General features: G+C 40.2%; 2 protein-coding genes across 6 annotated transcripts in view; one reads left to right on the forward strand and one right to left on the reverse strand.

Moving 5' to 3' along the window:
* The window catches only part of rbfox2 (RNA binding fox-1 homolog 2), a 42,753-nt gene extending 21,456 nt beyond the window's left edge, over positions 1-21,297 (forward strand). For 2 of the 5 annotated variants that reach the window (XM_088419210.1, XM_088419214.1), the window contains 11 exons: positions 4,914-5,120; positions 7,119-7,292; positions 7,649-7,702; positions 7,793-7,885; positions 12,029-12,116; positions 13,622-13,678; positions 13,776-13,926; positions 14,382-14,427; positions 16,881-16,969; positions 17,989-18,061; positions 18,426-21,297. In XM_088419210.1, coding sequence (XP_088275336.1) covers positions 4,914-5,120; positions 7,119-7,292; positions 7,649-7,702; positions 7,793-7,885; positions 12,029-12,116; positions 13,622-13,678; positions 13,776-13,926; positions 14,382-14,427; positions 16,881-16,969; positions 17,989-18,061; positions 18,426-18,470 — 1,077 coding nt within the window. In that variant the 3' untranslated portion in view covers positions 18,471-21,297. Of the gene's footprint in view, positions 1-4,913; positions 5,121-7,118; positions 7,293-7,648; positions 7,703-7,792; positions 7,886-12,028; positions 12,117-13,621; positions 13,679-13,775; positions 13,927-14,381; positions 14,428-14,759; positions 14,797-16,880; positions 16,970-17,988; positions 18,062-18,425 lie in introns of those variants that run through there. The other 3 variants (XR_015866113.1, XM_088419212.1, XM_088419211.1) reach the window with 3 other exon arrangements.
* Positions 21,298-23,200: 1,903 nt separating this feature from the next.
* On the reverse strand, positions 23,201-25,509 carry pde6ha (phosphodiesterase 6H, cGMP-specific, cone, gamma, paralog a). Its single transcript, XM_088420088.1, has 3 exons — positions 25,355-25,509; positions 23,888-24,006; positions 23,201-23,762 (listed from the first exon to the last, which is right to left on the reverse strand). Exons 2-3 carry the CDS (start codon positions 23,995-23,997, stop codon positions 23,645-23,647), a joined length of 228 nt encoding a protein of 75 aa, XP_088276214.1. The 5' UTR covers positions 23,998-24,006; positions 25,355-25,509; the 3' UTR covers positions 23,201-23,644.
* Between the last annotated feature and the right edge of the window lie 1,372 nt (positions 25,510-26,881).

A 26,881-nucleotide genomic window follows, 5' to 3' on the forward strand; every position in this document is an offset into this window, starting at 1 on the left:
CCAAGACATGAAAGCACGAAGTCCTGAAATTACTGCCCCACTGAGTTTCATCACAGGTTGTCCAAGTTTGAGTCATTGTTTGTCAAGTGAGCTGTGAGTCACCAGCACAGTCTCTCAGAGGGTGGTTTTACCAACAAATTGGACAGTGTCCACCAGTGCCAAATCCAATGTTCCATGAACCAGTAGGTGTGGAAATGAATTGTTTCTGTCCAACCAAGGTTAGTCAAAATTAATGCATTTTAAAACCCTTTTTGAATGTTATTTTCAATCAAATCCATACCTTTCTAGCCACACAATGTCAAAGTCCTTCACAAATACTGTAGATTTTTTACTCTGACTTATCAGTTATATATTTGTCAATAATCACTGCTGCACTGAAATGTTTAGTGGTGCTAAATAAATGCCTAACTGGATCATCTATTATTATCCTATACATCTGAGACATCCGCTTTGGTCAATCTCCAGTCATTTTTAATTAGCAATTTAGCATTTTTAACTCCCGTACAGGTATAAACTGTAACTACAATAATAATATTCTGACAGTGTTAAATATGTGTATTTCATTAAAAAAAAAAAAGACTACAAGTTGTGACTATAGCAACTGATTATTTTTAAAAATCGATTAATCTGTTGATTATTTTGCTGATTACTTTATGTAAATCAGATTTTTAAAAAAATGAAATATAACCCCTTTATTCAATTATTGGGCATCATTTATAATTCATTGTGTAGAAAATAAGCATTATTCAGATTATTCTTTGGTCTATTACATTGGAAGAAAAAAATAATAGTTGTTTTCCAGCGCCAAGCCAAATGTTTTTGTTTCAATGCAACACAAAGATAATCAGTCTGCTTTCATGTAGAATGATAAAATATTTACTGTTGTCAAGCTGTCAATTTTTAATTGAAAATAAAGGTATTTCAGTTATCTTTCTCAACTGTTGCAAGTCTTGTTGGGACACGTGAAACCCACAAATATTTACCTCCAGTAGATAGTATTGTCACTGTAATCAGAATGCTGCCCATTTATATTGAAAATGATAGCACTGAAAATGCTATTTAGCGATTGTGGAACATCCAAATAAGTCCTTACCCAAATGAATGTAAATATTCAATTAATACTTACCTGATGGTATTTGTACTTGTCCTTTACTGAGACCGTAAACATGTTTCATCGCACGAACGGAGCCAGGTGATCTATTTTCTGTTTTTACTAAGACACGAGAGTAGCTCTAGTTTCTCTGTATGTATTTATCACTTAGGTGATTTCTCACCCGTTGAGCCGTAATGGTGCATGTCACCTGCTATCCTTTTTATTCCTCACCCAAATGCTGACTGAATATGTTTGCAAGATTGCAGGTCATCCAGGTCGCCTTCATTTGCATGTCAAGTTCTGTTTTTCTCCTATGGCTACAAGCGGCCCATCTTAATAGAGCACAATTACAGCGTACGGCCATAAGACTGCAAGTAACGCATCCTGAATATTTGAGTCGCCCCTACCAGGAGTGTGTAAATTCTAAGTATTATCGTGGCAAAATGTACTCCATGAAGAGATGAAATTGCAAGTTGTCTGTCAAGCTGCAGGGTTGAAATTAGAGCACACAGCCGCTCTGTGAACATGTGAATGGTGTTGGATGTGCTAGTCGATAATGTGGCGACTGAACTCATCTGGTGCTGCTACCCAGCTTGGGAATCCTTTCTTGGATTTCTGGGCAGGCACATGTGCAACTGTCCACTCGCTAAACTTGTAGTCACTTTAATGATTGTAGTAATATTTCTTTGTCGCATATGAAAAATACACTCGCAAAGTTTGCAGATTGCCCCGCCTGAATTTTTTTGTAACCATTTCCATTGGTCTGCTGGTGTATTGACTTTTTGCTGCTGTTTAGCGCAAAAAGAGGCTCATGTTCCACATTGTAAATGATGCCGCAGTGGTTTCACGCAGCGTCGTCATGACGACCACCCACACTGAGGTAATATAAGTGCAGTGGAAAACTGATGTCCTAGTGCCAAAAGCGAGACAAGAAGATAGGATATATAATAGAAACACGATGAGTGAAAGTCGTCCCTCGTGACGGCCGTGTGTCTGAGGACCGTTGTTTGACACTGAAATAAAGGCCCGTGACACAGGTGTGTCACCGAGAAAGGTCAAAAGCTGTGAGACAGATGGCACACACGTACATACACGCCCTCCCACACACTTTTAACACTCCCCAAGGGACAGAGATCTATTGTGCTACTCAGATGGGCATCACTGCAGCCTGTCACAGACAACACACAAGTCAGTGTAGCCCACCAGATGTCAGGTAAGCTTGGCAAATTTTTGGAGGTGATGTTTGCTTTGAAAGGCAAGTGAATATCAATTAGCTAAACAATTGTTATATGACCTAACCTCAGTGTCACACTCATTAAGAGTCATTTTTATTACCGGATAATTTCATTATAGCGGTGAATGGGAAGGATAATGAGATGTAGGAGGACCGCACGGAGGTACAAGGAGATGAAGAAGGAGAGGTTATGGCTAGCGAGTGTTTCATTAGTGAGCAGCAAATACAGCGCAACCTCAAAAGTTGCATGCTCCTGGTGTCACTGTACGGTAAATCTTTGCGAAAGTCACACAAACCTTCAAAGTTCCTCCTGATGTCATCGCAAGACGGCAAGACTGACTTCTCTGCGCTTCAAGGGCGTTTAGTTCAGCTTGCATAACTCAAGAACGAGCACACCAAGTTTGCGTTTAAAGTAATACGACTCCATGGTCATGTGGTAAAACGTTTGTGTTTATTACGATTCCAAACGTTAAAGAGAAGTTGCTTGAGTACAAATCACCATGGTGTCATGCTCGTCCATTGTGTTTAAGGCCACTTGCTTATCAAACATATAATTGCAGTGGTGATATTAATTTTTTGAACCGCATTTGCAATGGGCATATTGCTTTTGAACAAAAACGAGTCATGAGTGTAAACCATCCTTAATTGATACAACACTACTGCTTTGGTGTCTGCCGAATTGTGAAGGCATGAAGGAAGTTTACTTCATATTTTTCCACAACTACGGATGAAATCCAGTAAAATGTCCAAACTTGCGTTGAAGCTTGTAAGCGGCAGAGATTTACAGTGAAACCTGTCACCAAAGACACCTAGTGAAAATCCGGAATAGCGATTGCAACATCTGTGCACGTCGGTTTTCACAGCAGAAAATGTGCTAGCCACTACACTGCATGGGTGATGGGTTTCATATTTTTAAATTCAAGTATACGGGTAGGCTTGAAGTCTTGAAATAAAACTTGTGACTTGAATGTGTTTTAGTTTTCGTGAAAAATAGCAACACAGAATTTGCTAGCTGGACTGCAAAGTGAAAGCTATTGTACAATAAGGCTTATTTTTTCCTCAAACTTTCTTTTTCCTCACTTTGAGGCCTCTACTTGTCAGCCATTTGTCTGCTGTTCCATGCAGCGTTTGTCAATTAAAGTTTGTTGAAATGTTGTCCTCTTCCAAAATAATGCAAATACTGTACTGGATGTCACCTTTTATACTTTAGCTTAACAATGCGGACCTCATGCATTTTAATGAGCAAATGTGACATTATTTGCAATCAACCCAATTAGGATTTTTTTTTCTTTCTAAAATAAAACTAACCAGATATTGACCCGAATCCTGGAGTAAACTGGATGAATACCCGAATGAAGTGCTTTCTCTGTCCTTATCAGTCACTTAATTGAAACGAAAACCCAGTTGACCTAGAAAACTTTTACATATCCAAAGTGCATTTCTTCAACAGTATACAACCAACTTGCTAACGAAAGCATTTTTGCAAAGTGAAATTCCTTGAGCCAAAAATCTTCACCGTCTGCAAGATCACACACTTTGATGTTTGCGTGCACGCTGTCAGCTCATAGTTAATTTATTTTAAAAAATAGTTGACCCATATGAATATTAGAAGTGCAAGTATTAGTTGATTGACATCTAATTGAACTTTGATTTTGCTCCAAATTTCAGTCCCTGGACTAGGAATATTCTCTGAGTTCTTGAGTGCTTTATGAAACCAGAATGGTTATCATGGTGCTGAATCAAAATGTAACATTTTCAAGTTTTAGAAATTAATTATCAACCTTTTTCACACATTTTCTGACATTACAATCATAAAGATAATGACAAATTGCATTGTCAATTAAAAACATTTTTAAATAAAATAATTGGAAAATAGAACTTTTTGTTTTTCAAAACTGCTTTATCATCAACATTATTTACAAATTGTACTGATATTAAGAAGGTTATTGGTGGTGAGTATTTACAAATGGAGCTTTCTCTTCGGCACTGCGCAGCCGACACAGTCCATGCTTCTTGGGTCACTCATCACCTTTGGTACCCCTCCCCCAATTTCTGTCCATCGCCTGTGACCATTTAGGGTAACCCTCCCACAGCCACCGGCTCACAGTGCGTGTTCGTTATAGGCTGCCTTTTGTGCATGCCTTTTTTTTCTCCTCCGCCCACTGTAACATCCACAAGTATATTCCGGACCACTAACGGGCACTTGGGCAGGCTTCCATGCTAACAGTTGGCGGCTTTGCGTGAGGTGTGTGGGTGTTTGCGTGTCAAAGGTGGTTTGTATGTAGAGATGTTAGCGAGTGTGTGTGCTGGCATGCCACACATGATTGTATAACACCGAGCATGAGGGCATGCGACCCTCAATAATAGATGTGTGCAGTGAATATTTGATCGGTTGGGGGTGGAGGCACATTTCCACACACACACACACACACACACACATATGGGGGAATGCAAATATTTAAATCACACCCGGATGACTCCAACCATGGCTTATGGAAAAGTGGCATCCATGCGGTCATCTGACGGGCCAGGTTGGAGACGCAAGGGAAAGTTGCCAACTGAGCTTTTCGCCCTTCCTTCCTGCAGGGTTCCCAGGATAGTACTTCTGGTCAGGAGGGACTCGTGCCGCCGCCTTTCGCAGCCTTCCCTCCTCCTCCTCCACCTCCTCCCCAAAACGGCCTTGCCCTGGATTACGGTGGCAGCTTGTATGCGGCGGGCGCAGTGCAGGGCCCAGTGGAAGCCGGCGGAGCAGTGAACAGTGTCGTCAATGTTGTCAACAGCCTCGGTGGCCAAGTGAGTGTCAGCATCCCTCTTCTTCTCCGCATCCCATGACATGTGAAGACGCTGAGGGTATTTTCTGTCTTATCGAATTAGAAAAAACACGCTTGATCTGGTAGGGCATTGCAGAATTCACATGTTGTTGCTATTAGCCCTTCAGAGGGAAAGAAACCTTACATGTAAATCTAGTCTAAATGGGTCTTTAATGAGGCTGCAGGCCATATAATTTCACCTAGTCAGTCAACAGCAGATCATAATGATAATGAGGTATTAGTTAAGTATAATCCAGGAAAACTACATGCTTGATTGATATTTTAGCTTCAAATCTAATTTTTATGAAATGGAAACATTTAAACAGATAGTGGACCCCAGCATATTTTTGGTTAGGTATTGAGAAATTCACCTTTTTTTCAACCCAAAGTCCATTTTCACATTCATCCATTTTCATTCATCCATGGAGGCTTATCCCCCCACGAGTAGTGGGAGCCTACAAAAAACATGTCTTGTGTATAATCAATTAAGGAAACTGAATTTCCAAATATTTTAAGGAGTTCATTGCAATAACGAAAAGTAACCCAATTGGGTGAAATGTCTAACCCAGCACTGGGTCCAGTAGGGAGTTTGCCAATGTTGAATCAATTCCACTAGGCCTGCACCTATTGAGTATTTTGGTATTCCAATATCTGCCTGATATTTCTACCAAACCTTGAAGTAGTCTGATAAAAAATACATACTTTTAGATATTTTTGCTGCCTAAAAAACAGTTATAAACACTGAAGACCAAATAACACATTTCCACTGAATAACTGTATACACTTAATTATGATTTATAACACACTTTTTCATTTTTCTTGCTTGATTAACCTTTTTGTGAACTTAAATTTAATCCGCTAAAGTTAAACACTGTTTTCCTGTCCAGAAACATTAGTGAGACATTAGACAAATGTATCCCCATATATTTTGGTCTATGTGCCGAGGTGTCCTCAAAATCACAGGATTGATGTTGCCGACTGTAAAAAATCAGACTGCTTGAGAAAATAATCAGACTGCTTGAGTGGCCAATTTATGCTAGATGCTGCTATAACACTGGAGCCACCACGAGACACTGGCAACAGGCGCCCTATAATACAAACATAATGAAGTCATTTTTTATAGCCTTTAATTGGCGATTCAACGTGATATCAGAATGACATTATCTTGTTCATGTCGGGTGCAACAGTTTGACGGCAATGCAAAAACAAGTAAACTCAGCTCACGCACTGGGTCAAAATTTTGCTCCAATATGAGATGCTCAGGAATTGAAGCTACCTATAAATAGGTTGCCAGGTCATACGTATAGCTAGGGTTAACAAGAAAACCTTTTGTCCCCGATGTTTTCCAAGAAAAAGCAATTTTCCTCGCTCATGGGTTGTCACAACGAGTCACAGTATGTTACGTTAAGGCAGTACCAGCACCTATTTTTTTTTCCCCCCCACTTAAAGCACTGGTTTAAATTTACTTAAACGACAGTACTTAAAGCTGCGCAAAATGGTCACCAGCTTCATTTGTTCAGCCCGCCCTAATCTAATCTCCGACTCCAAACTGCTGGGTCAAGAACGGTTAAAGCAACCCTGGGTAAACGCAAAAAAACACAATGTGCTGAAAACCCACATCCACCCAGTGAGGGGGTTAGGAAGAGTTTAGCACAAAACATCCATCAAAATACCCAAATAATTGTTTTGATGGCTAACACCATTTATGTAGCATGTCACGTTAGTGCCAAATATTGAAAACATAATGGATTAGGTTGACGAAGCAAAACAAATAGCCTGAATCAATACCGGAGCTGATATTAATCTTTTTGTGTTTGTCAGACATGTTGTTACCAACAGTTTCCTAATTTGCGTTATTGAAAATGTCACTTTTGACTTTCGTTCACATTAATTCCTCATGCGGTGGCCGAAACGATACGTAGGTAAATGACAACATTTATTTGGATTGTGTGTTCTTTCCTTCTCTGTCCCTGCGGCCCAGCAGTCAGATGGCTCCTCTCAGATTGATGGCCAGCCAGGCTCGGGAGGAGGAGGGGGCAGCGGCGGCGGGGGGAGCATCGGAGATGATTCAGACGCCAAGGGGACACCCAAACGCCTCCACGTGTCCAACATTCCCTTCCGCTTCCGAGACCCTGACCTGCGGCAGATGTTTGGGGTATGCAGACTGAATTATTCACCATTTTTCAGTTCCCCCCTCCCACATTGAATCGCCACAAGATAAATCACTTTGGACTGTTGGAGCCTGCCTAGTTCTATAACTTGTTTCTAAAGTCTTTGGTTTGTGTCGCTTGAAATTAGCACGCCCACTCGTCTGTCTGCCATTTAGGCATATAAACAAGGAGTACATTTTGTCAAACGTGTGCATGCGCATGAATATGGCGCACACATGTGGAAGACATATTGGGAGGACCGACTCCCTTCTGGCTCACTGCCACTCCTTTCCATGCTTGAACAGTGCTGACACCGTGTGGAGAGATGCAGTACTGCTCATTTTCCTCTCTTTTGTCGCAGCAATATGGCAAAATCCTTGACGTTGAGATCATTTTCAACGAGAGGGGATCCAAGGTAAGACAGTCGGGAAGATCCATGCGCATTTTCCAATAATATAAACCAAGTCCACATTCAGAACCTGCCACTCCTCCGCCTTTCTTGCAGGGTTTCGGTTTCGTAACATTCGAGACGAGCGCAGATGCGGAGAGGGCCCGAGAGAAGCTTCATGGCACACTGGTGGAAGGACGTAAGATTGAGGTAACTTGACCCCTCCACCTCCCATATTTCATTTGAAGGTGGCCATTTTCCTCCTTCTGTTCTCCCTTCATGTCCAATGAGAATGAGGCATTCGGCATTTTCCAGATGGCTGTTTTTGTGTTCTACTCTAACCCGTCTGCCTTTACTCTAGCATGGCGCTCACGCTGGCGTCCGCGTGGCCGGCACTTCTTGTTGATGTTGACTCTTGTTCCTGCCGTTTCTTCAAAGCTGTGTGGTTTGCAAAGCATGCTGGGTGGAGTTGCAGCACGACAGGCATGGCCGGGGGAGACGCAGTGATTGATGATACTTGCTTCTCTCACAAGCATGGAGGACGTTTGCTTTTTGTTCTCTTTCCTGCACAGTTTCCCATCTTCACTCCATCTTTGATCGTGATGAGTGGCTCTTATTGTGTTCTGGTTGAGTGCAGGGGACAGTTATTAGCCTTTTGTGAAAATAGTGCTTGCTGGTGTTAGGAGTTTAGTGAATGCTGCATGGATGGGGTCATGATATCAGATGCCGTTCATTACAAAGATTTGAAGCGATGTATGCATGGCGAGGTCTCCAAGCGCCACTGTTTGGGAATGAGACTGCTGAGAGGTGTGTGGTGTCATTTATGATGCTTCTAAAGATTGTTTACACGCAGTGTTGCATCCTCCACAAAAAAAAAAAAAGATCTCACATTGTGGTTTTATTTTTAGTTTGCCTTTGCCAGCATGAGCTCAGGTTTTTGTGGCAAGTTGTGTTGAAACTGAAACATACCATGTGTTTGCTGTTTGCTTTGTCGTATATCTTATTTACAGGGTTTTAGCGGGTTATTACAAAGCATTAAAAACCATGAAATTGATTTTGTAAAAATTAAGGCCTTTGTGCAATGGCATTAATAAAACGCCCGGAAGAGTTAATGAAATGAAAAGGTAGGCTGCTGGCGAGCAGTTAAAATGCAGCTAGGTAAAGGAGAATGCATGGGCACTCTCAGACCCATTTGCGAGAGCCAAGAGCCGAGTGCATGCCCAGCTTGTCACTTTGAGTGCTCCAAGTCATTTACCCTTTAGACGTTCGACATATTTTATTCAGCAATCTCTAAGGATAGGACGTATAACATCATTTGTGTTTTTACTGGTTTGCTTGCAGGAAAGCTGCGTCATTAATGACAATGCAATAATTTGCTCTTAATTTGGAAAAGATAACGCCTATTCTTGCCACCAACATTCAACATTAAACACTAATGCCTTTTCATGGCATCAAAAGGACCAAAGCCAACCTCACTCAGTTTTACACTTCTTTTAACTGCATCGTATGTTTTCCATCCATTTTCTACCACTTTGTTCCGGGGTCGGGTGGCAGGGGCAGCAGCTTGAGCAGGGAAACTCAGACTTCCACAATAGTAGACTGCATCTTGTATGTTTTCAACATCAAAAACCTATAAATCACTGTAAAATGACCGTGTCAATGAATTAGGTGATACAACCATAGTTGCGTTAGATGAACATTTGCCCACTTTTATGTTAATTAAAAGTATGAAAAACACACAAAAATGTAGTCTGTTTAGAACAAATACGACGTATGGGATTAATTAGCAATCGATTGTGAGTTATTCATTACGGTTTTAAATTTTAGTTGACTGACAGCCATACAGTATAAGTATGAATGTATGTGTCTATCTATTTGGGTGTTTGTACGTGTGTACCTACCGTAGGATGTAAGCATAAAAATTGTTTAAGTTGCGTTCAAAATGGCATCAAAAAGTATTGAATTAGTTTTGCTGACACCTGCAGAAACCCTGATTTTCTTGCAAGTAAAGCTTCTCTGCATGATTGTGATTGCGAATGCGCCACACTATTTTCTCTCCGCGCGTGGGTGTCGAATGATTAAGTGGAAAGCTCACTACCATCCCCTCTGCTCCTGTCCGTCATCTTTCTCCACTCTTCTTCACCTTCGCCAGTCAGTTTGTCAGTCACTATGTCTGTGGCCCCCACAATGCATCTCTTCCTGCCCTCCATATACCTCCATATATTCTTTTGTCCTGTCATACAGTCCAAATCACACTGGAGAGTATAAATAAGTTGTTTTTTTTTTCCTCTTGTTTTCCTCCCGGTTAGTGCTGAATCAGTTTTCATGTTTACTCTTTCTTTTAATTAATGTGCGTGTTGTGGTTTTAGAGTGGCTGGATTGGCTTGGTCTATGTAGGCGATTGTTTATATGTGTACGCTTCCTCTTTATAGGTGATTATTATCGTTGTGTTCTTTCCATTTTATGTTTTTAGTTTTTTTTTTTTTAATTTGGCTCATCATTTCTTTATTACACATATTTTCTCTATTTCCCTGATGATTTTTGTATGTTGTTGTTGTCAGTCTCCACGGTAACTGCTCGCGTGTCCTCACGCTGTTCCCCCGGCAACGGTAAGTTGTGTACATGGCATCATCTTTTGAATGAAACCCCTCTCCCCTCACCCTATCTGCCCCAATTGGGAAAAAAAAATGCACCCAGCCACAGGAGATCGATTGAGAGGTCCTGATTGGCTAATTCTGTGATTCCTTTGGGGAGGTGGAGAATGAAACGATTTGGAGAATAGCGATTGACCGCATGGCATAATGAAGGCCACCTGTGTAACTGAATGTACTGCATCTATCTGCAAGTGCAACAATTGTGACTCGCAGCACTTCTTATGCATTCATTCCAATCACCTCTCTAACCGCATTGAACTCCAGAGCTGTGTATCCTGCATGGTTTACTCTCTCTCTCTCTCTCTCTCTCTCTCGCTCTCTCTCTATCTCTCTCTCGTTTCTCTCGCTCTCTCTATTTTGGCATCTGTATGACATCGTATGTCGTTACCTGTCATATATCAGCCACTAGTTGCATTTTGGTACTTTAGTGGGACAGCATGCTGAAGCATGAGTGTTATGTTAGCTGTATCGGAGAGGATGGGGTGACTGCATTTCACGTAGCAGCTGATCGTCACTTTGTGTGCATCCGCTCGCGAATCTGCAGACGGTTGTCGAGGGAGGACACGAGTGACATGTGGACCAAAAGTGGGTGTGAGCAGTTCAAATTGAGTCCACACCAAAGTAGAGCATTTTAAGGCCTGTGAATTGATGACTTAGAAGTGTTTTTTTTTTTTGTTTTTTTTTTTACTCCACGGTCTTCTTGATTGCCTTTTTGACCAGTTTGGTTCTGATGGTGTGCGTTGGTTGCGTGCTTTGAAGTCTACCTTCTGTACAACATTGACTGGGATGCCTGGCTGTGTTAAACATACACTGGTTTGATTTATCTATTTGTTGTTTATTTTCTGACTCAGAAATGACATTTGCACCCCCCCTCCCCATTCTTCTTTTCTTTTTCTTGTTTCATTCTCAAATATGTCCCCATTCTCCATGTGATCGCTTTTCCATGTATACATGTAGAATGTAGAATGTGTATGCGTCTGTTCATGAGAGGGTTTGCACATTCGGATGGCTCGTTTCACTCTTCCTCTTCACAGTGTATATGTTGTGTGTTTTCATATGGACTGGCTCCTCTACCTGCATCCCACTGTCCTACTGTCCTTTCTCTGTCCCCTCTCTTCCCGTTTTTTTTTTTTTTCTGTACAAAGTGATCGGGAGGGCTGCTGACCTTTTTTTTTTTTTTTTTAATTGCGCTGTTGCTGCCTCAATGCTTGCTGATTGGCTCGTTGTGCTCACCTGTGCTGATGTCAGATGCTCTTGAATGGCTGTATGTAATTTATGTATTGTTTTTTTTTTTTCCTTTTGCATTGTGTTCAACTGATGCTTAATTCACTTTCTTTTTCCTTCCCTTTTTAAAGGTATAGCCATGCAATGATCTTGGATTTCTTTTTTTTGAATGCCTTTTTCTATTAAGAAGTACTTGTTGTGTGCCTTTTGGTTGCATTGTATATGTGCAAATTGCCTGACTATTTAACGGGATCCTTGTTTTTAATGTCTCTCCTTCAAAAAACACGCATGCATCAAATTCCATTGCTGCTCATCAACAGAATTAACCAAGTCAAGAGACAATTATCAATAATAACATTTCACCATAAACTAGTTCTTAACCTCATTCAATCCAAGTTAACATCAAATAGATGATTTAATATAGTTTATTTGAATATGATAACATTGTGTGAACATATGGTTCTCCTCTGTTTAGGTCAACAATGCCACAGCCAGAGTGATGACCAACAAGAAGATGACAACCCCGTACTCCAATGGAGAGGGTCTTGCAGCTCTACCATATGGTATTACTTTCCGAGTCAAGTCATGTTTATTAATATAGCCCTTAATCACCGCAGGGTCTCAAAGTGCTCCACTAGTGAAAAAATAACCGAAAACATCACAAATTCACACTGGCGTCCCCTGAACACGGCAGCATTCACTTCGTTCATCGCCAACTCGCAAGTTGACTATATGATTGAATTTTCTCGTCAGGAGTCTCATTGCAGCATTTTACAGACTGCAAACCTTCGATGCTGGACATGGGAAGAGCAGAGAACAATACGTTATACTAGTCAATGTGGGATGTGACAAAGTCATGAGTTCATGTCTATGCGTTGCTAGGACGGATGGATAAAAATGCAGTTCTCGTAATGTTCCTCATGTGCGTTTCAAAAGAGAGTTGTTGAATATTATACCGAGGTTTTCTGCTGAGTCACTTTGTGTAATAGAATTATTATCAAGGGTCAGGGTGGTGTTCTTAAGCAGGTGCCGATGATGAGTGGGGCCAATAATCAACATCTCTGTTTTACTGGGGTTGAGAAGCAGAAAATTGGATAACATCTATCGTTTAATCTTGGAAAGGCAACCCGCCAGGTTTCAGCAATCATGCAGATTTCTTATTTCTGAAGGCTTGTTTAGGTTTTACACTACAATAGCAATAAGCGACTCATTTACACATATTGGTGAACGCTTTATCAGCTGTCACAAACATCATAATGTTCAGTTTTGATTCACACTCAGAGGGTGTTATTTTAAAAGGTGGGTCAAAGTTAATCCCACTACCCTCATTATCATTGATGGCTGTAGACGTCAGCGATCTATTTTTACTGTGCTGGCAGTGAATGAAGTAATGATTATACTTTGCACGGAGAAAGCTTTTGTCATCATTGTAAGGACTAGATACAACATGTTGGTGTAAGTTTCTTTTTTACAAAATTTAAATTAAAAAAGAAAAAAACATGACCTAAATCCGTACACAAAGATAAAAATATCGAGTGAAGAAATAAGAGCATGCATAGTTAAATATTGCACCGTAGGGCAGATCGCACCCCCCAAAATATGTTACTGTATTTTAGTGTCATAAAGCTGGTGTACATTGAGTGCTCTTCATCTATTTCTTGTTTACATAATAAGGGGAAATCATTCATATGTTCGATGGCACTGCACTTGTTGAAAGCCAGTACTCTGATAAATATTATCTTTGTGGAATATGAATTGAGCAGCAAAATCCACCACAGTTGCTCAGAATTTGGGTGATGGCCAATTAAGACTTAGCTTGTGATTGTCACATGACAAGTCCAGTAAACAGGTAATTGTGATGTCATTTTCAGTCAACAGCAAGTGCCCCCCTGACATGGATAAAAATGTGTAATTACTTTTTCACAAAGCCGTACTGTGTTAATCAGATTGCCATGTCTAGACTAGTGAGGCCACATAGAACATACTACTGTAAAGAAATTTATTTTGGCTCAGGTGCGGTTGTTCAGTAATTTTTTTGAGATTTGCTTCGTTTCATGTTTGTCTTCAGCTGGATGGAAGTTAAGTCCTGTGATGGGAGCCATGTACAGTCCAGAGCTATACACAGGTATGATTACCAACTGTGAAAATGAGTTGATGTATCATTATATTTCCCATTTGACTTTAATTGTTGTTCTCGCATCTGTGTTTTGTTTTTCAATCAGTCCCGGGCTTTCCCTACCCAGCGGCGGCGGCGGCGGCCGCCGCCTCCACGGCCGCGGCGACCTTCCGCGGTGCTCTGCGGGGTCGCGCGCGGCCCGTCTACAGTGCAGTCAGGGCGGCTGTGCCGCAAGCTGCCATCCCCACCTACCCTGGGTGAACACCTCTCCTTGCTAAATTGTACAGTTCAAAGCATGTTTTGGCAAAACCTTGTGGTTTTGAATAGTGTGCATTTTATTTCTATATATGTATGATACTTTGAGGCTTCGCTGAGCTCATACAATATCTTTGTACTATATCCACTTTGGTAATATGATCTTCAGCAAAGTGGGATGGAGATATAACACCTGTGTTTTATTTGTGCATTTTTGGATGCAATCAGGTGTTTTTGTTTTTCTTGCATGTTGCACGGTGTGTAATAATCTCACTTTTCTTTCTCTTCTCTCTCTCACAACCTGTTTGGAAACTATTTCTTTTTCCCTACATTGGCCACCTGGTGGCAACATCACGCCACTTTTTTTTGTTTGTTTTGTTTTGTTTTGTTTTTTAAAACACCCCCCCGCCCCCACTCTTTGGTTTGTTTCTTTCCTTGCTCTCTTTCTCTCTCTCAGCGTGATGGCCTATCAGGATGGTTTTTACGGTGCCGCTGATCTTTATGTAAGTATAAGTGTCGCTCCGCCCGCTGCCTCGCCCTTTCCTCCCTTGTGTTTCGACTCTGTCTTGCCAGTAGTGTGACAATGGCACAGACCAAACCCACGAAGACGTCCTCTTGAGTGTTTTCAGCATCACCGCAATCCTCATTACTGAAGTCATTATTACATTACAACAAATTGCACATGTTATATAGATACTTGCACATTCACGAGCGTTCTCCTCAAGGGTTTGCCTCTGTGCTTTTGTGAGTTGTGTACCATTACAGTTATGAGTGCGTAATGGTGCATGCGAATGCGTGAACAGGTTGACAAGAGCTGTTTCTGTTCTCTCTGTAGACTAGTGTTTCAGGACATTAGTGGCAGATTGCCTCAGGTAGGGTTGACACTCTCCACGCGAGAGCCAGTGTGCATCCTCCTCGTCTCCAATGACTGCGTGCTGCTAGACATTTTTTGACCATCTAAGATTGAGATGCCTTCTCTGTCCTCTTCTACTAACTCACTGAATTCTGACAAGGGTGGAGTTGCGGAAGGGGGAGAACATATTTGGTCCAAGGGGGGAGTTATTAAGACCAGGTTTTATTTTTATACAGCTTGTGAAAAACATGGTGTTTGCAGTTTATATTGATGTAAAAGTTAACCCTATAATGGAAAACTCCGGAGGAATTAGTTGAATTAAAAAGGTTATGGTTCTGATTTTTACAATCGGTTAATGTAGCACAGAAGTACACTCGCAAAAGTTAAATTGATACTTCATGGGCAGTGTCAATCGCAGCTAAACCTTAGTGCTTACCATTTGAAACTGCAAGTATACCTAAAGGGTGAGTGCATATGCTGTATGCAATACCCTCCTTTCCAATAACAGCTCAAAATCAGCCAATAGAAAATACCTGGGTAATAAGGAGGCATTAAATAACTTAATATGATTCATTAAGCAATGACATCGTGGCCCTTTTGCATTAGCACAGTGTAATGCTCCCTAACCTTTTTTGCAAAATGGTTTTGAAGACATTTTGATGAACAGGTATAAAATCAAAGGATTAAAAATACAACTCACCATTGCACTGCATGTTGTAATTGATGAGAGACCTGCACATGTTTTTTCTATTCAATGAGCCAGCCACTCTTCTTCTGGTCCTTACTCTAGCAGGCTCTGTTCCACCGTAAGACCATGATACTAATTTTCCATAAACGACAGAAATTTTACATGCTTGAAGCATCAGTGGTATACGCTGACACACAAATTCTATGAATAAAAAGAAACAGATGACTAGAAATCAGTCGACCATGCAGCTTAATAAAGATGACTAGACAACTAATCGGTTCACCCCTCAGTAATTGGAATATATAGTCTCAGAAAATTGAATATATATATATATATATATATATATATATATATATATATATATATATATATATATATATATATATATATATATATAGAAGCAGTTGTGGAGCACAGAAAGACTTATCCATGCAGCAACCAAAATCCATTAGTAACGACAAGGTAGGAAAAGAAACGAGTGTCATGGTGAGACTGAAGCGGGCAGAATTTGAGGTGCTTTGTAATTAGTTTGTTGATGAGCTGATTCAGACCCCTTCCAGGAGTCTCCCTGTGTGTTTCACTTTGTGGCATGTTAACTCAAATCAGTGTCGGCATGCACACATAATGTACTTATAAGGCTGACCCACCCCTACCTTTAAATCCTCCTTTCCCTCACACTTTACATTTCTTCTCCAATCCACCATTCGTTTTCTTCATTACTTCTCAGTTAAGCTCTTCTTCACCCCCTTCCTGCATCACTTTTTTGTTTGTTTTTGCCCATCCTCTGCGGGTCCAGTCTTCCCCAATACCCCTGCGACGCAAACGTGTGTGCTGCTGCTGGATGTGGTCATGACTGATTTGTAGGCTAGAATGCAGCAGTCTGTGTTGATGGAGGGATGCTTGGTCTCATAAACAGTTCATATCAGAGTTTGGGGGGTAAGCATGCTTTGTATGTGATTGGTCGCTTGACCACCTGAGGTTGTTTTTATGTACCTGTGTGAGCGAGAAATGCACACCTGTAGTGTTTTTGTGTGTCCGTAGTGTACCAATGACACTTTTCCATCTCTTTACTTTTCTTTTAACTGTATGTTTTTGGTAGGGCCACATATCAAGTACTATTCTCCCTCCATGCCCAACTTAACGGGGGGAAAAGGGCACATTATGCACAATTTGTGGATCTGTTTGTGCGGGTTAGTCATGGAGGGAGAGAGGCACACAGAGCCTGAGCTACATTCTTGTGAATGCTGCACCAGATTAGTCTTTTGCTGACCGTCTGCTCGTTAATCTTTCTCCTTTCCCTCACACTGTAACTCTGTAGTTGGCTGATGGCTTCCTCCTGTATAGACAATGATAAGCAGGATTTTCATATTTCTTTTCCTTCCTTGTCTGTTTCTCTCTCGAATTTCTCATCACAGGGAGGCTACGCTGCGTACCGTTATGCCCAGCCAACAGCTGTGGCCACACCCGCGGCTGCGGCGGCAGCGGCAGCAGCTTACAGTGACAGGTGAGCGGACTCACCTGCTAACTTACACACACAGTTACTTGTTGGTAATGTAATACGAATCTTGGCGTGAACTGCCAAGATTTTTTTTCTCTTCAATTTGAGTCATATACATCGCTGCACGCATCACACAGTGTAAAGTGATTGCCCACCAAATGGATCCATCCATTTTCTATAGCCGTCAATCCTCACAAGGGTCGCAGGCTTACTGGTGCCTATCCCAGCTGAGTTCAGGCGGGTAGGCAGCGGACACCCTGGACTGTTGGAGACGGACGATTGTTAACGTACCCGATCACACCTAAGGACAATTTAGAGTGACCAATACACCGGCCATGCATGTTTTTGTAATGTGGGAGGAAGCTGGAGTGCCCAGAGAGAACACACGCACGCTCGGGGAGAACATGCTAACGCCACACAGGCCAGAGCCAGTTGGATCTGAACTCGGGTCCCTTAAGGGACAAAAGACGGTTTAAATATTTTACAAATGTCTTTTTTTTGACATTGTAGCAAGTAGTTTGTGTCGTTCATGAAGGATAGAGCCATCATTGGTGTTCAGACAACGTTTTGACTGAGAGGTATTGATTGCAAAAGTCCGAATCTGCCGCTGTCTTGCCAACTCTACTCAAGTACCTGTTACGACAAGAACGCCCCCTTGCCCTAAATATTCTTTTCATATGTCTCACACTTATGTCACAGTCATGTCTAGGTGCAAGAACGGATTTGATGTCTTTATATGTTAGGCCAATACTAAAATAAAAATGAATAAACTTCTCCCACTGATGATGTGTAGGCTCAGGCTGCTCCATTGCTGTGTTTGTTTAACTTCCGGTTCACTGACGTAGGACGTAAGATTGCGAGATCCCGTGGAAGATCCCTTTAGGGGCTCCGTACTTTTGCCCTGCATAGGAAAGAAAGAAACAGAAAATACTGTGAGACAATTTCAGTCTGACTATGTGCTGTTTTAATTTTGTATAGTTTGTTACAAGATTGAAGCTTGCTTGTTTTGTTTCTTTCTTCTAAAGCTATGGACGAGTCTACACAGCAGACCCCTACCATGCTGCGCTTACCCCAGCGGCTTACGGTGTTGGAGCCATGGTAAGTCATTTGCATTTACTATAAACCAGGAGCAACAAGCTGATGTTGTCACAGGCCTATTTGTAGTTATGGTTTTCCTCATGAGGCTATTATGACCAATTATAACCATGTAAATGTAGATTTGCCTTGTATTATGACAAATGTACATGAAATTGATGGGCAACAAGTTTGGAGAGGAGGAAAAATTCAGAGTTCAGCTTCACAAAGATGCCTGCAATATCTCAGTGTTTGTATAAGACAATTTACAATTTTGGTCCAGAGAGAAAGAGAGAGAGAGAAACCCTATTAGAGTGTCCTTTAAGCATTAGTGAGATGTCCTTTCCGGACATTTTCTTAAATGAGTTTTGCTTTTTGCAAATTGCAGGCCACGTTGTACAGGGGAGGCTACAGTAGATTCACCCCATATTAAAGACACTACATTTCCCTGGAGCCCTCGCAGCGAGTTATTTGAAAGCGCTCCCTCTATTGTGAAAACGGACTGCACCCAGCTTGGATTCAACCACACCAAGTTCCCATCCCAGAGACGTCCCATGTTTTCTTATATACACAAAAATAGAGGAATGCTGTATCAATGACTGATGGGTGGTCTTTGCATTCAAAGGAAACTACTGTGAGAGAGAAAACGAGGCAAAAATACCACCTTCCCTTATTGCACGGCTGTATTATAGTCCCCCTTCTCAGCCCTTCCACACTCAGCAGCACAAAACGTGTGATGGAGCCCAGATGTTCTTCCGAAGGCGGTTTCCGTTTACCTTTGAATTTTTCGTCAGACATCTTTGAGAATGACATGCACATTCAAGCTCAACTGTGGCAGTAGGACGCTAGAAAACGCTCACTGATGGATTGCGATGCGATAGCGCAGGAGAGGATTTCTTTTCCCGCCGTGCGCCGGCAGGCAGAGAAACGCAACATGGCAGCTTGGAGAGACGACTGAAAGCTGGGGGAGGGAGGGAGGCTTACTAGCACTGTTCCTTACCTCATGTTTTGTCGCTATATGGAAACGGTGAACCTTTAAAATTATGATATGCAAACAAATTAGTTTAGAGTCAAAGTTACCAAATTTGTTGTTATTTGGAGTTATTATCCTTATTTTATTCTTCTTGGTGTCAGCTACACTTTTAGCTAGATTTTGGCCCAACATGTTCTCACCCAGAATTTGGTAGGATAGAGTTAAAGGAAAAAAATCATGTGGTTTTTTTTAATGGCAGAAAAGCTTACTAACGCCCTCTTTCCTCAAGTAAAGGCCATGACATGGTTTAGTGACTCAACTGGTTTTTAGATGTAAGGCTTTTTCAATTGTAAAGTTGCATTATTTTAAGTATAAAACATTTTATCTGCAGATAACTACATCAAATGTGTATCATAAATATGTATTATAGCGAATATATCCATTAATACAGGCTGCCGGGAGGTTTGATCGGCATGGCTTTCCTGTAATTTTACTGGACATCAGCTGGGTGTTTGTGTTTCAGGACGATGTTAAAACGCTTTTGTTCCATTACGGAAAACGGCATCACTCTAAATATGTCTAGCTTTACAGATGCCAGGTCCACTTGCCAGATGGTGTTTCTTGTGCAAAGGATGTCTCACATGACGTGCTGATATCCGTTAAAACATACATTTTTTAAAAAGTCAAATCTGGATGGAGAAGGTGTTATTATTTTCTGAAATTAATTTGACAGCTATTAGCGTGGAGGGTACTATTTGACAAACACAAATCTACGTTGTAAGAGGATATTCTGTTTTGAAAATCACTCTTAAGTAACCTTCACGCAAGCTTTTGTATGAGATCCTACTAAATCCTCATTAGAATATGTTGAGGCCCTATGAACCCAAAACAAGCATCTGTAAAGTAATTTTTGCATCTGCCAAATTTTCACGTAAAACTACGCTGACGGCACAGTTACTTTGAGTCGTTTCTTTATTTCAAGTATTCGTCATGTAGACATTAGATTCTTTCCTCAGGCTCCATAATTAACGAGCAACTCCAACAATGATTGTCTTCCTAAAAAAACAAAAAAAAACAAAATAGGTAGTTCTGAGAGAGATTCTGTCAAGGAAAAAAAATGTTGAAATGCAAAACAACCTTACTATTGTGCATATTTCTATACTATTGTATTCTATATTTCCAAATGTGGCTTTTTTTTTGGCTTTTTGATTTTGTTCCAAAGATTTGTAGAAAGCACATTTTTTGGAATGTGTATAAATATCTTTGTTTATGTCATTATCCTTGATGATCCTATTGCTGTCTTTATTTACTCTGTGTTCTTTTTATATCCACGAGTGTTGTACCTTCTAAAAAGGTGCAAGTTATTTTTTTCATCATCATTATTATTATTATTATTATTATTATTATTATTATTATTCTGAGCAAACGTATTTTAAAAAAAAACATACCAAAAGAAGAACTAAAGGTATGCATGTAACACTAGCAGACTGTTGTTGTTTTTGTTTATGAAATTATTTAGCATGATATTTGACAATACATCACAATATACCGAATGTTATTTTCCTTATGTCCGCATTTTCAGGTAACTTGAACAACTTGGTCAAAAGTACTACTTTGGTTTAGTTCAATGTTGCATTTTGTAAAGCAGACTGAACATTTAAAGTGAGCAAATCTGCACACATCAGGTTGTTTTAAATTGTGTGAAACGTGGCAGATTTCTACTCATGTGGATTGTATGTGCTGCTCATAATAAAAAAATGTCTTTTTTTTCAATCTATACATTCAGCTGTAGAATGTGTTCTGGACTAAACGCAAACAAGGAAAAAAAAGGACTAGCCAAAGATGCTAAGTGTCCTCAGCACATTCTAGTTAACCAACTGCAAAATGCTCTCAAATGAGGTCAGTTAAGGCATGGACAAATCAGCATGAGCAATTGTCAAGTCTAAAAAAAAAAAAAAAAAGTTTTGCATGAAACTTGTGTCTTTCGTATTTGACATCCGAGACGTTTGCATCTTTCCTTGCCATTTAAATGAATACCATCAGCGACTTCGGCTAGCGGTCAGAGCCGAGTGAATACGAGCATGCGGTGTGGCGGCCTTGGGGGGGTGGCAGCTTGATTTAGTAATGGTTCTCCTGACGCTATTCTAGTGACAAAAGTGGCTCCTCTTCATAGTTGCCCTCAAAACCTTCAACATTAGCCACCCCTTTGACTGCCACTGTTAATTTTTGTTGTTTTTGTCATTGACTGTCCATTTAAAATGTTTTATATAAAAATGTTTTGTTGTGATATGGTTCATGTCTTTTTTTTTAATATATTACATACCCTGGAGCTGTGTTTTTCCACGCACATTGGTGTTCCTCAAGAGTCAGGTGTGCCTTGAGAAATTATTTGATTTTACATTTATTTATTTTGTTTGTTTGTTTGTTTTATTTTTGCTAACAATGTGCCATTGTCGACTGCGGGAGAAGTGTGTTCCTGCATGATCATGTAATAAATACTCTTCGCCAATAGGGGGCAGCACACTACTTTGAGACAAACCCTTAAGGGGTGTTAAACGTGTTTATTTTCATTCCTGTTGATAAAACTTTAATTATAATTATTTTATATTGGTAATATGTTGTTAACAACTTATGAGCACAATAATAGGAAGTCCAAAAAGGGGGCATTAGCAAGAATAAATGAAGGATGGATGGAAGTACTCTGCTAGGATAAAAATGGTCATCTATTGTCGTAAGGGACTATTTAGTGACATCAGGTGAAGCACGCGCATTACGGTGTCTCAGAGAGACCCTCCTTTGCAAACCTGCATCCCATTTCTTCAGAGAAATGGAAGACAGAGATAATGTCAGCCATTGCCAAAACAACAACTGTACACCTGAGGGGGCCACATATTTGGTGTTTGACCAGTTGTGCTGAAAAGTGACTCTGCCGACATTTCTGCAATGCAAGGATACCATTTTCACCAGATTCAACAAGAATAAGAAAGCGGCAAACATTTCTGAAGCCATGCTTTGTCATTTCGAAATGCGAACGCATATGCATGCTTTCCAGTCAACACGTGAGAGGACAGCGTCACTTTCCGGAGCACGTTTTTTCCTCCGTTTTCTCGAAGCGACAAGGTCAGTTCTTGTTGTATCTTGATGTCTTCGCTCAGGGCCTTTTCTGTGTGGTGGGTCACTTCGGATGCCCTTGATCTCGTTTAGAGATCAAATAAACTCCGTGCTGTGATGTTTTGCTCACGCTTCTAGTTGAATGCGACAACATTTAGGACTGAAAACTAAGTCAATTGGGGTTGGCACCAGCAAGCCTGCAACCCTAATGAAGATAAGCGGCTATTCAAAAAATGGATGGATGGATGGATTGATTAATTACTGATGAAACATTTTCAACAACTGCATTGGTGATGTGCGTGGGTGTCAACTCCCATTTGAATTTAAGGAAACATGGATTATATTGTCCGCTAGAGGGCAGCAGACAATTAAAACCACCCTTTTAGTTTGTGTACAATCCAATAGTGGCATTTGCGATCATTTATAGCTACATTATTTTTCTGAATATATTGATATACAGTACTATTATAACATGTGCCATGATACCACCACAACTTTGAGACTTTCAGCAAGTACAATTTTTTTCATAACAAGTATTAACTACCATCCATTAATAGACAACTGTAACGAACATCGATTACGCTGAATTATCCCAATTTTCAAGGCTTTTAGGGCACCAATATACTGAGTAGAGTAGCTTTGTCGGACTACTACTACTACTACAAACGTTTGTTTAGTCATACAGTAGACAGTGTCTGTCAGATGTTTGGTAACACCTTCCTATTAAAAAAATATATCATGAGAATACCTAATGATATCAACATTATGAAAAACATTTAGAGATTTGTTTGGTGAACAAAAAAACGTTAATCAATAAAAGAATGAAGTAGCCACGTTTTGCCTTGTTAACATCTTTGCACATCTTGGCGTTTTCTGATTCAGGTTTATGATGTGGATGATGCATTATGGAATGGAATGTCTTTCAATTGGCAGAAGTGCATTTTTATGTTAATTAATATCTTGGGTTCCTTGATCTATTGATGTGTTTTATAACATGAAATTTTGAAGGGAGTTTTCAAAGTTTTGACTGGTGTTGTTTATTCTATTGAAGAGGTGAATAAAGTGGACATAAGCACATGTCATTTGGGGGACAACATTTATTGACAGTTCTAGTCAGCTGTAGCTCCCATTCCTACATTGGAAACTGTTCAAGTTGCCATTTACATCATTCATAAAAATAAAAATATTTCTTCCACAATTGCTGTACAATAAGAAGTTGGGGTGAGGTAATGGAGTGGTAAAGGCAGGAAAGGAAGGGGAGCAGGTGCAGGTAGTGCTTATGTGAGTGCAAAGCGATCCTCTTGGTAGACCTCAGATAAAACATGTTAAAACATGTCTGGAAGGTTAGCATAATGTGAACAAGTTTGGATCCACTGGGTCACTTGTCAAGTTTCCCACGAGCCCATATGTTGTGCCTAACAGAAGAAAGACATCAGGTCGTTTGGAACACGAGGTGGTGGGGAAAGCGGAGAACAGGTTGTGAGGTATAGAGCGCCGAGAGGAGTAACGCTGGAGGAGGGCTTCTAGACGATTCCGTATTTGGCCAGGTCACTGAGCTCCATGTCACCGAAGGCTTCCCAAGGGCAGACCACTGTGATGTCTGTTCCCAGACCCTCCATGCCGGGGATGTCGTCTCCGAATCTGCGTGGACATGCGAGCGTCACATCGCAGGTACACACACACACACACACACACACACACACACACACACACACACACACACACCGGGTACGCTCGCTATGTGAGGGCCACGACGGAATGCTCACCCCTTCTGGCCGGGCTTAGGGGCCTTGCTCTTGAAGGTGCGAGTGGTCCTCTGCTTGAACTTGGGGGGTGCCTTCTTGTCGGCGGGGGTTGCAACTGCTGCGTCTGCCATTGTTATTTTCTGGAAGCACAATTTAAAAGGCACTAAGTCAGTTTCGGCTGTCGCCCGAGGCTTGGATGTTCTCACCTGCACATGTAGGTCTTGAAGTGAGTTACACAAACAGCTTGGGCTATTTTTGTACTTAGCCGGCTTTAAAGATTACTCCACAAGTGACAAATAGTACAACTTAATACCAGATTAGCTCCAGTTTAACTTTCCTCAAATGAAAATTAAAGTCATCAACACAAGCATTTTTTTTTTATTTTTTATGCTGGACAACTAATTCAAATCTAACTCAATTTCACAAATAACGAACTTGTTCACTGCCAGCCCAGGAAAAATGGACCTTTGACATCTATAGATGTCAACAGCAATGAATGAGTTCAACTGGTTTTCTGATCTTTGCTGTTCATGTTGAAGGATAGATGGCCTGATTTCTTTAGATTTCTCTTGAATAAATATATGGCAATTAAGACAGCAAATCATTTTTTCTTTCCATTTTTTAATGATAGTCTACCAAATTGATTGTACAGTCATTTGTTTCTTTAGTTTCATCTACACACCCTGTATTACAAAAAAGCCGTGTTGAATTTTGATTGAGCTCTTTCACTTGTGAAAAAAAAAGATGATTAATTCCACTAACTACACTGCCATTTGTGCGCTACATTCATTTATATGATTATTTTTCAAAGTTGATTTCGGAAGAAATAAGGAAACCTTGAGAATTTCAGATCAAAGAGAAAAGAATTTTTTCTCTAGTTCATTTTTTTTAGCTCCAAATAAGTAACAACCTTTTTTTTATTTTTTTATTAATATAAGCTAATTTGTTTAAAAAGTTGTCTGAAATTCAGTCAGATGGAAAAAGACTCTTAACCAGGGGTGTGCAAACATTTTGGATTGGGAGCAGGTGTTTGGTGTGTTTTGATTATCCACCTCATAAGTACCATACACAGCAAAATACATTTTTTTAAAATTGCTGAGAGTTGCTATTTTAAAGCACTGATACTTCAGGATATTAAAATTACCATTCTCCTGACTGATAATTTCTTCATGTTTGACCGGCCAATTAAAAAAAAAAGCTGCTTTTGGACCCCATGCAATAGTTTGCTCTAAACCTATAAATGCTAAAATGCCCCACCCAGTAAAACAAACTCGAGAGACCTTTAAAACACACATCAAAAATGAAGCTAAGTTCTTATATGTTAAACACATCAAATACAAACAACAAAGCCCAAAACCTTTTCCGCCATTTAAATGTAAAATCAAATATTAAATTAAGGAATAAAGTACAACTAACAATTTTTTTCCTTTCAAACTGCAACCGATCATGTCTGTTGTAGCGCAAAGGTAGAAGAAGTTTGGTTCTTACCAGCTGGTGCTGGGCGTCTCACTTCTTGTCTCTTCACTGCGTTTTGGTGCCGTTTGTTCCCCTGGCATTGCTTTTATATGGTTCCTGCTAATCCGCTTTCACACAGGTACACCATCCACCTCTAAGGTCACACACTCCATGGCCGCTAATTGGGCTCAATGCTATTTTAGTGCCCAGAACAAGTGAGAACACTGAGTGTTACATAAGGAAGCATGCAGGCCTCAGGAATGACGAGTTGTTGTCTTTGGCTTGGCCAGTATTACTGTAGGCTTGAAATGTCAGGATAACTTCATGGAAACATATTCATTCAAACCTTCAACAAAATGCATCAGCCTTCGCATTGTAATGCAACATACAGCTTTTAACGCCGCTCACATTCATTAACATGTCCAGTGGGGAAACAAAAATCTTCACAACAGGCCAAAAGAACCATTTAAGATATGACGTGAAAGCAATACCAAAGTCAATATTCAAATTTACTTCTATCAACCACTAATTTCCTGTACAATTTGTCCTCATTATAGGCTTGTTGTGAGTAAAATGAGCCCATCTTACCTGGGAAAAATATGCACTGGCCACTAGTTGGAAGGGCACAACCTCAACCTCCTAAAAAAATAAATAAATAAATAAATAAAAAAAAAGAGAAAGAAAAAATAAAACACAAACTCAACATTTTCCTCATTTTGTTTAAATTAGAGCTTTTTATGAGCTTCTCTATTATTTAAAGAAATAATTTTAAAACACATTAGAATCATTATCACAGTAGGTCTAGTGCCAAAATAATCAAATACCGTGCACAATGCATCTTTTTCTTTATATTTTATAGAATTACAGTACATCAATCCAACTTTATTTGTTAAGCACTTTCAAACAACCACAGCTGACCAAAGTGCTGTACAGAAAAATAAAAACGTCGTAAAAACAGACACAACAGCTCAAAGACATAAACTAAATCTGATAAGACAAATGAGTAAGGGTCAAAAATAGAATGAAATGAAGGATAAAAAGAATGAAATAGTGAATGAAAATGATAGGGATAAAAGAATAAAGGAATAAAATAAAATAAAGGTAAAAGAGATGGCGACTTGGACTCGAAAGAGACTTCAGTCATTATTTTTTTCGTCTTACAACTCGACTTATCAACTAGACTTGAGACTTGACTCTGACTTGTTTGGGATTTGTGACCATAACAAGTTTCTATGAAGTGTCTCACTCTCATTTTCTCTACCATCAGCTGGGGAGAGCCCCCCCCCCCAAAAAAAAAGTACTGAAATATAAGTAATACTTTATAATGTTAATCAATTAATGGAAAGAGTACTGCCCCAAGTAATAACAAAATGGGGAATGAAGGCTTTCTACTAGAGCAGTGGTTCTCCAATGGGGGTACAGATACCCCTGGGGGTACTTGAAGGAACTCCAGGGGGTCCTCGAGATTTTAAATAAAACAAACACGCAAAACCCCTTTTGAGAATAATTATTGAATTCATAAAATGTTTCAGGAAGATATAAGTTCATAAAACAAATGTT

This window comes from Hippichthys cyanospilos, chromosome 7 (assembly GCF_059441005.1).
Source record: "Hippichthys cyanospilos isolate Australia breed blue-spotted pipefish chromosome 7, RoL_Hcya_1.0, whole genome shotgun sequence".
NCBI classification, from domain to species: Eukaryota; Metazoa; Chordata; class Actinopteri; order Syngnathiformes; family Syngnathidae; genus Hippichthys; species Hippichthys cyanospilos.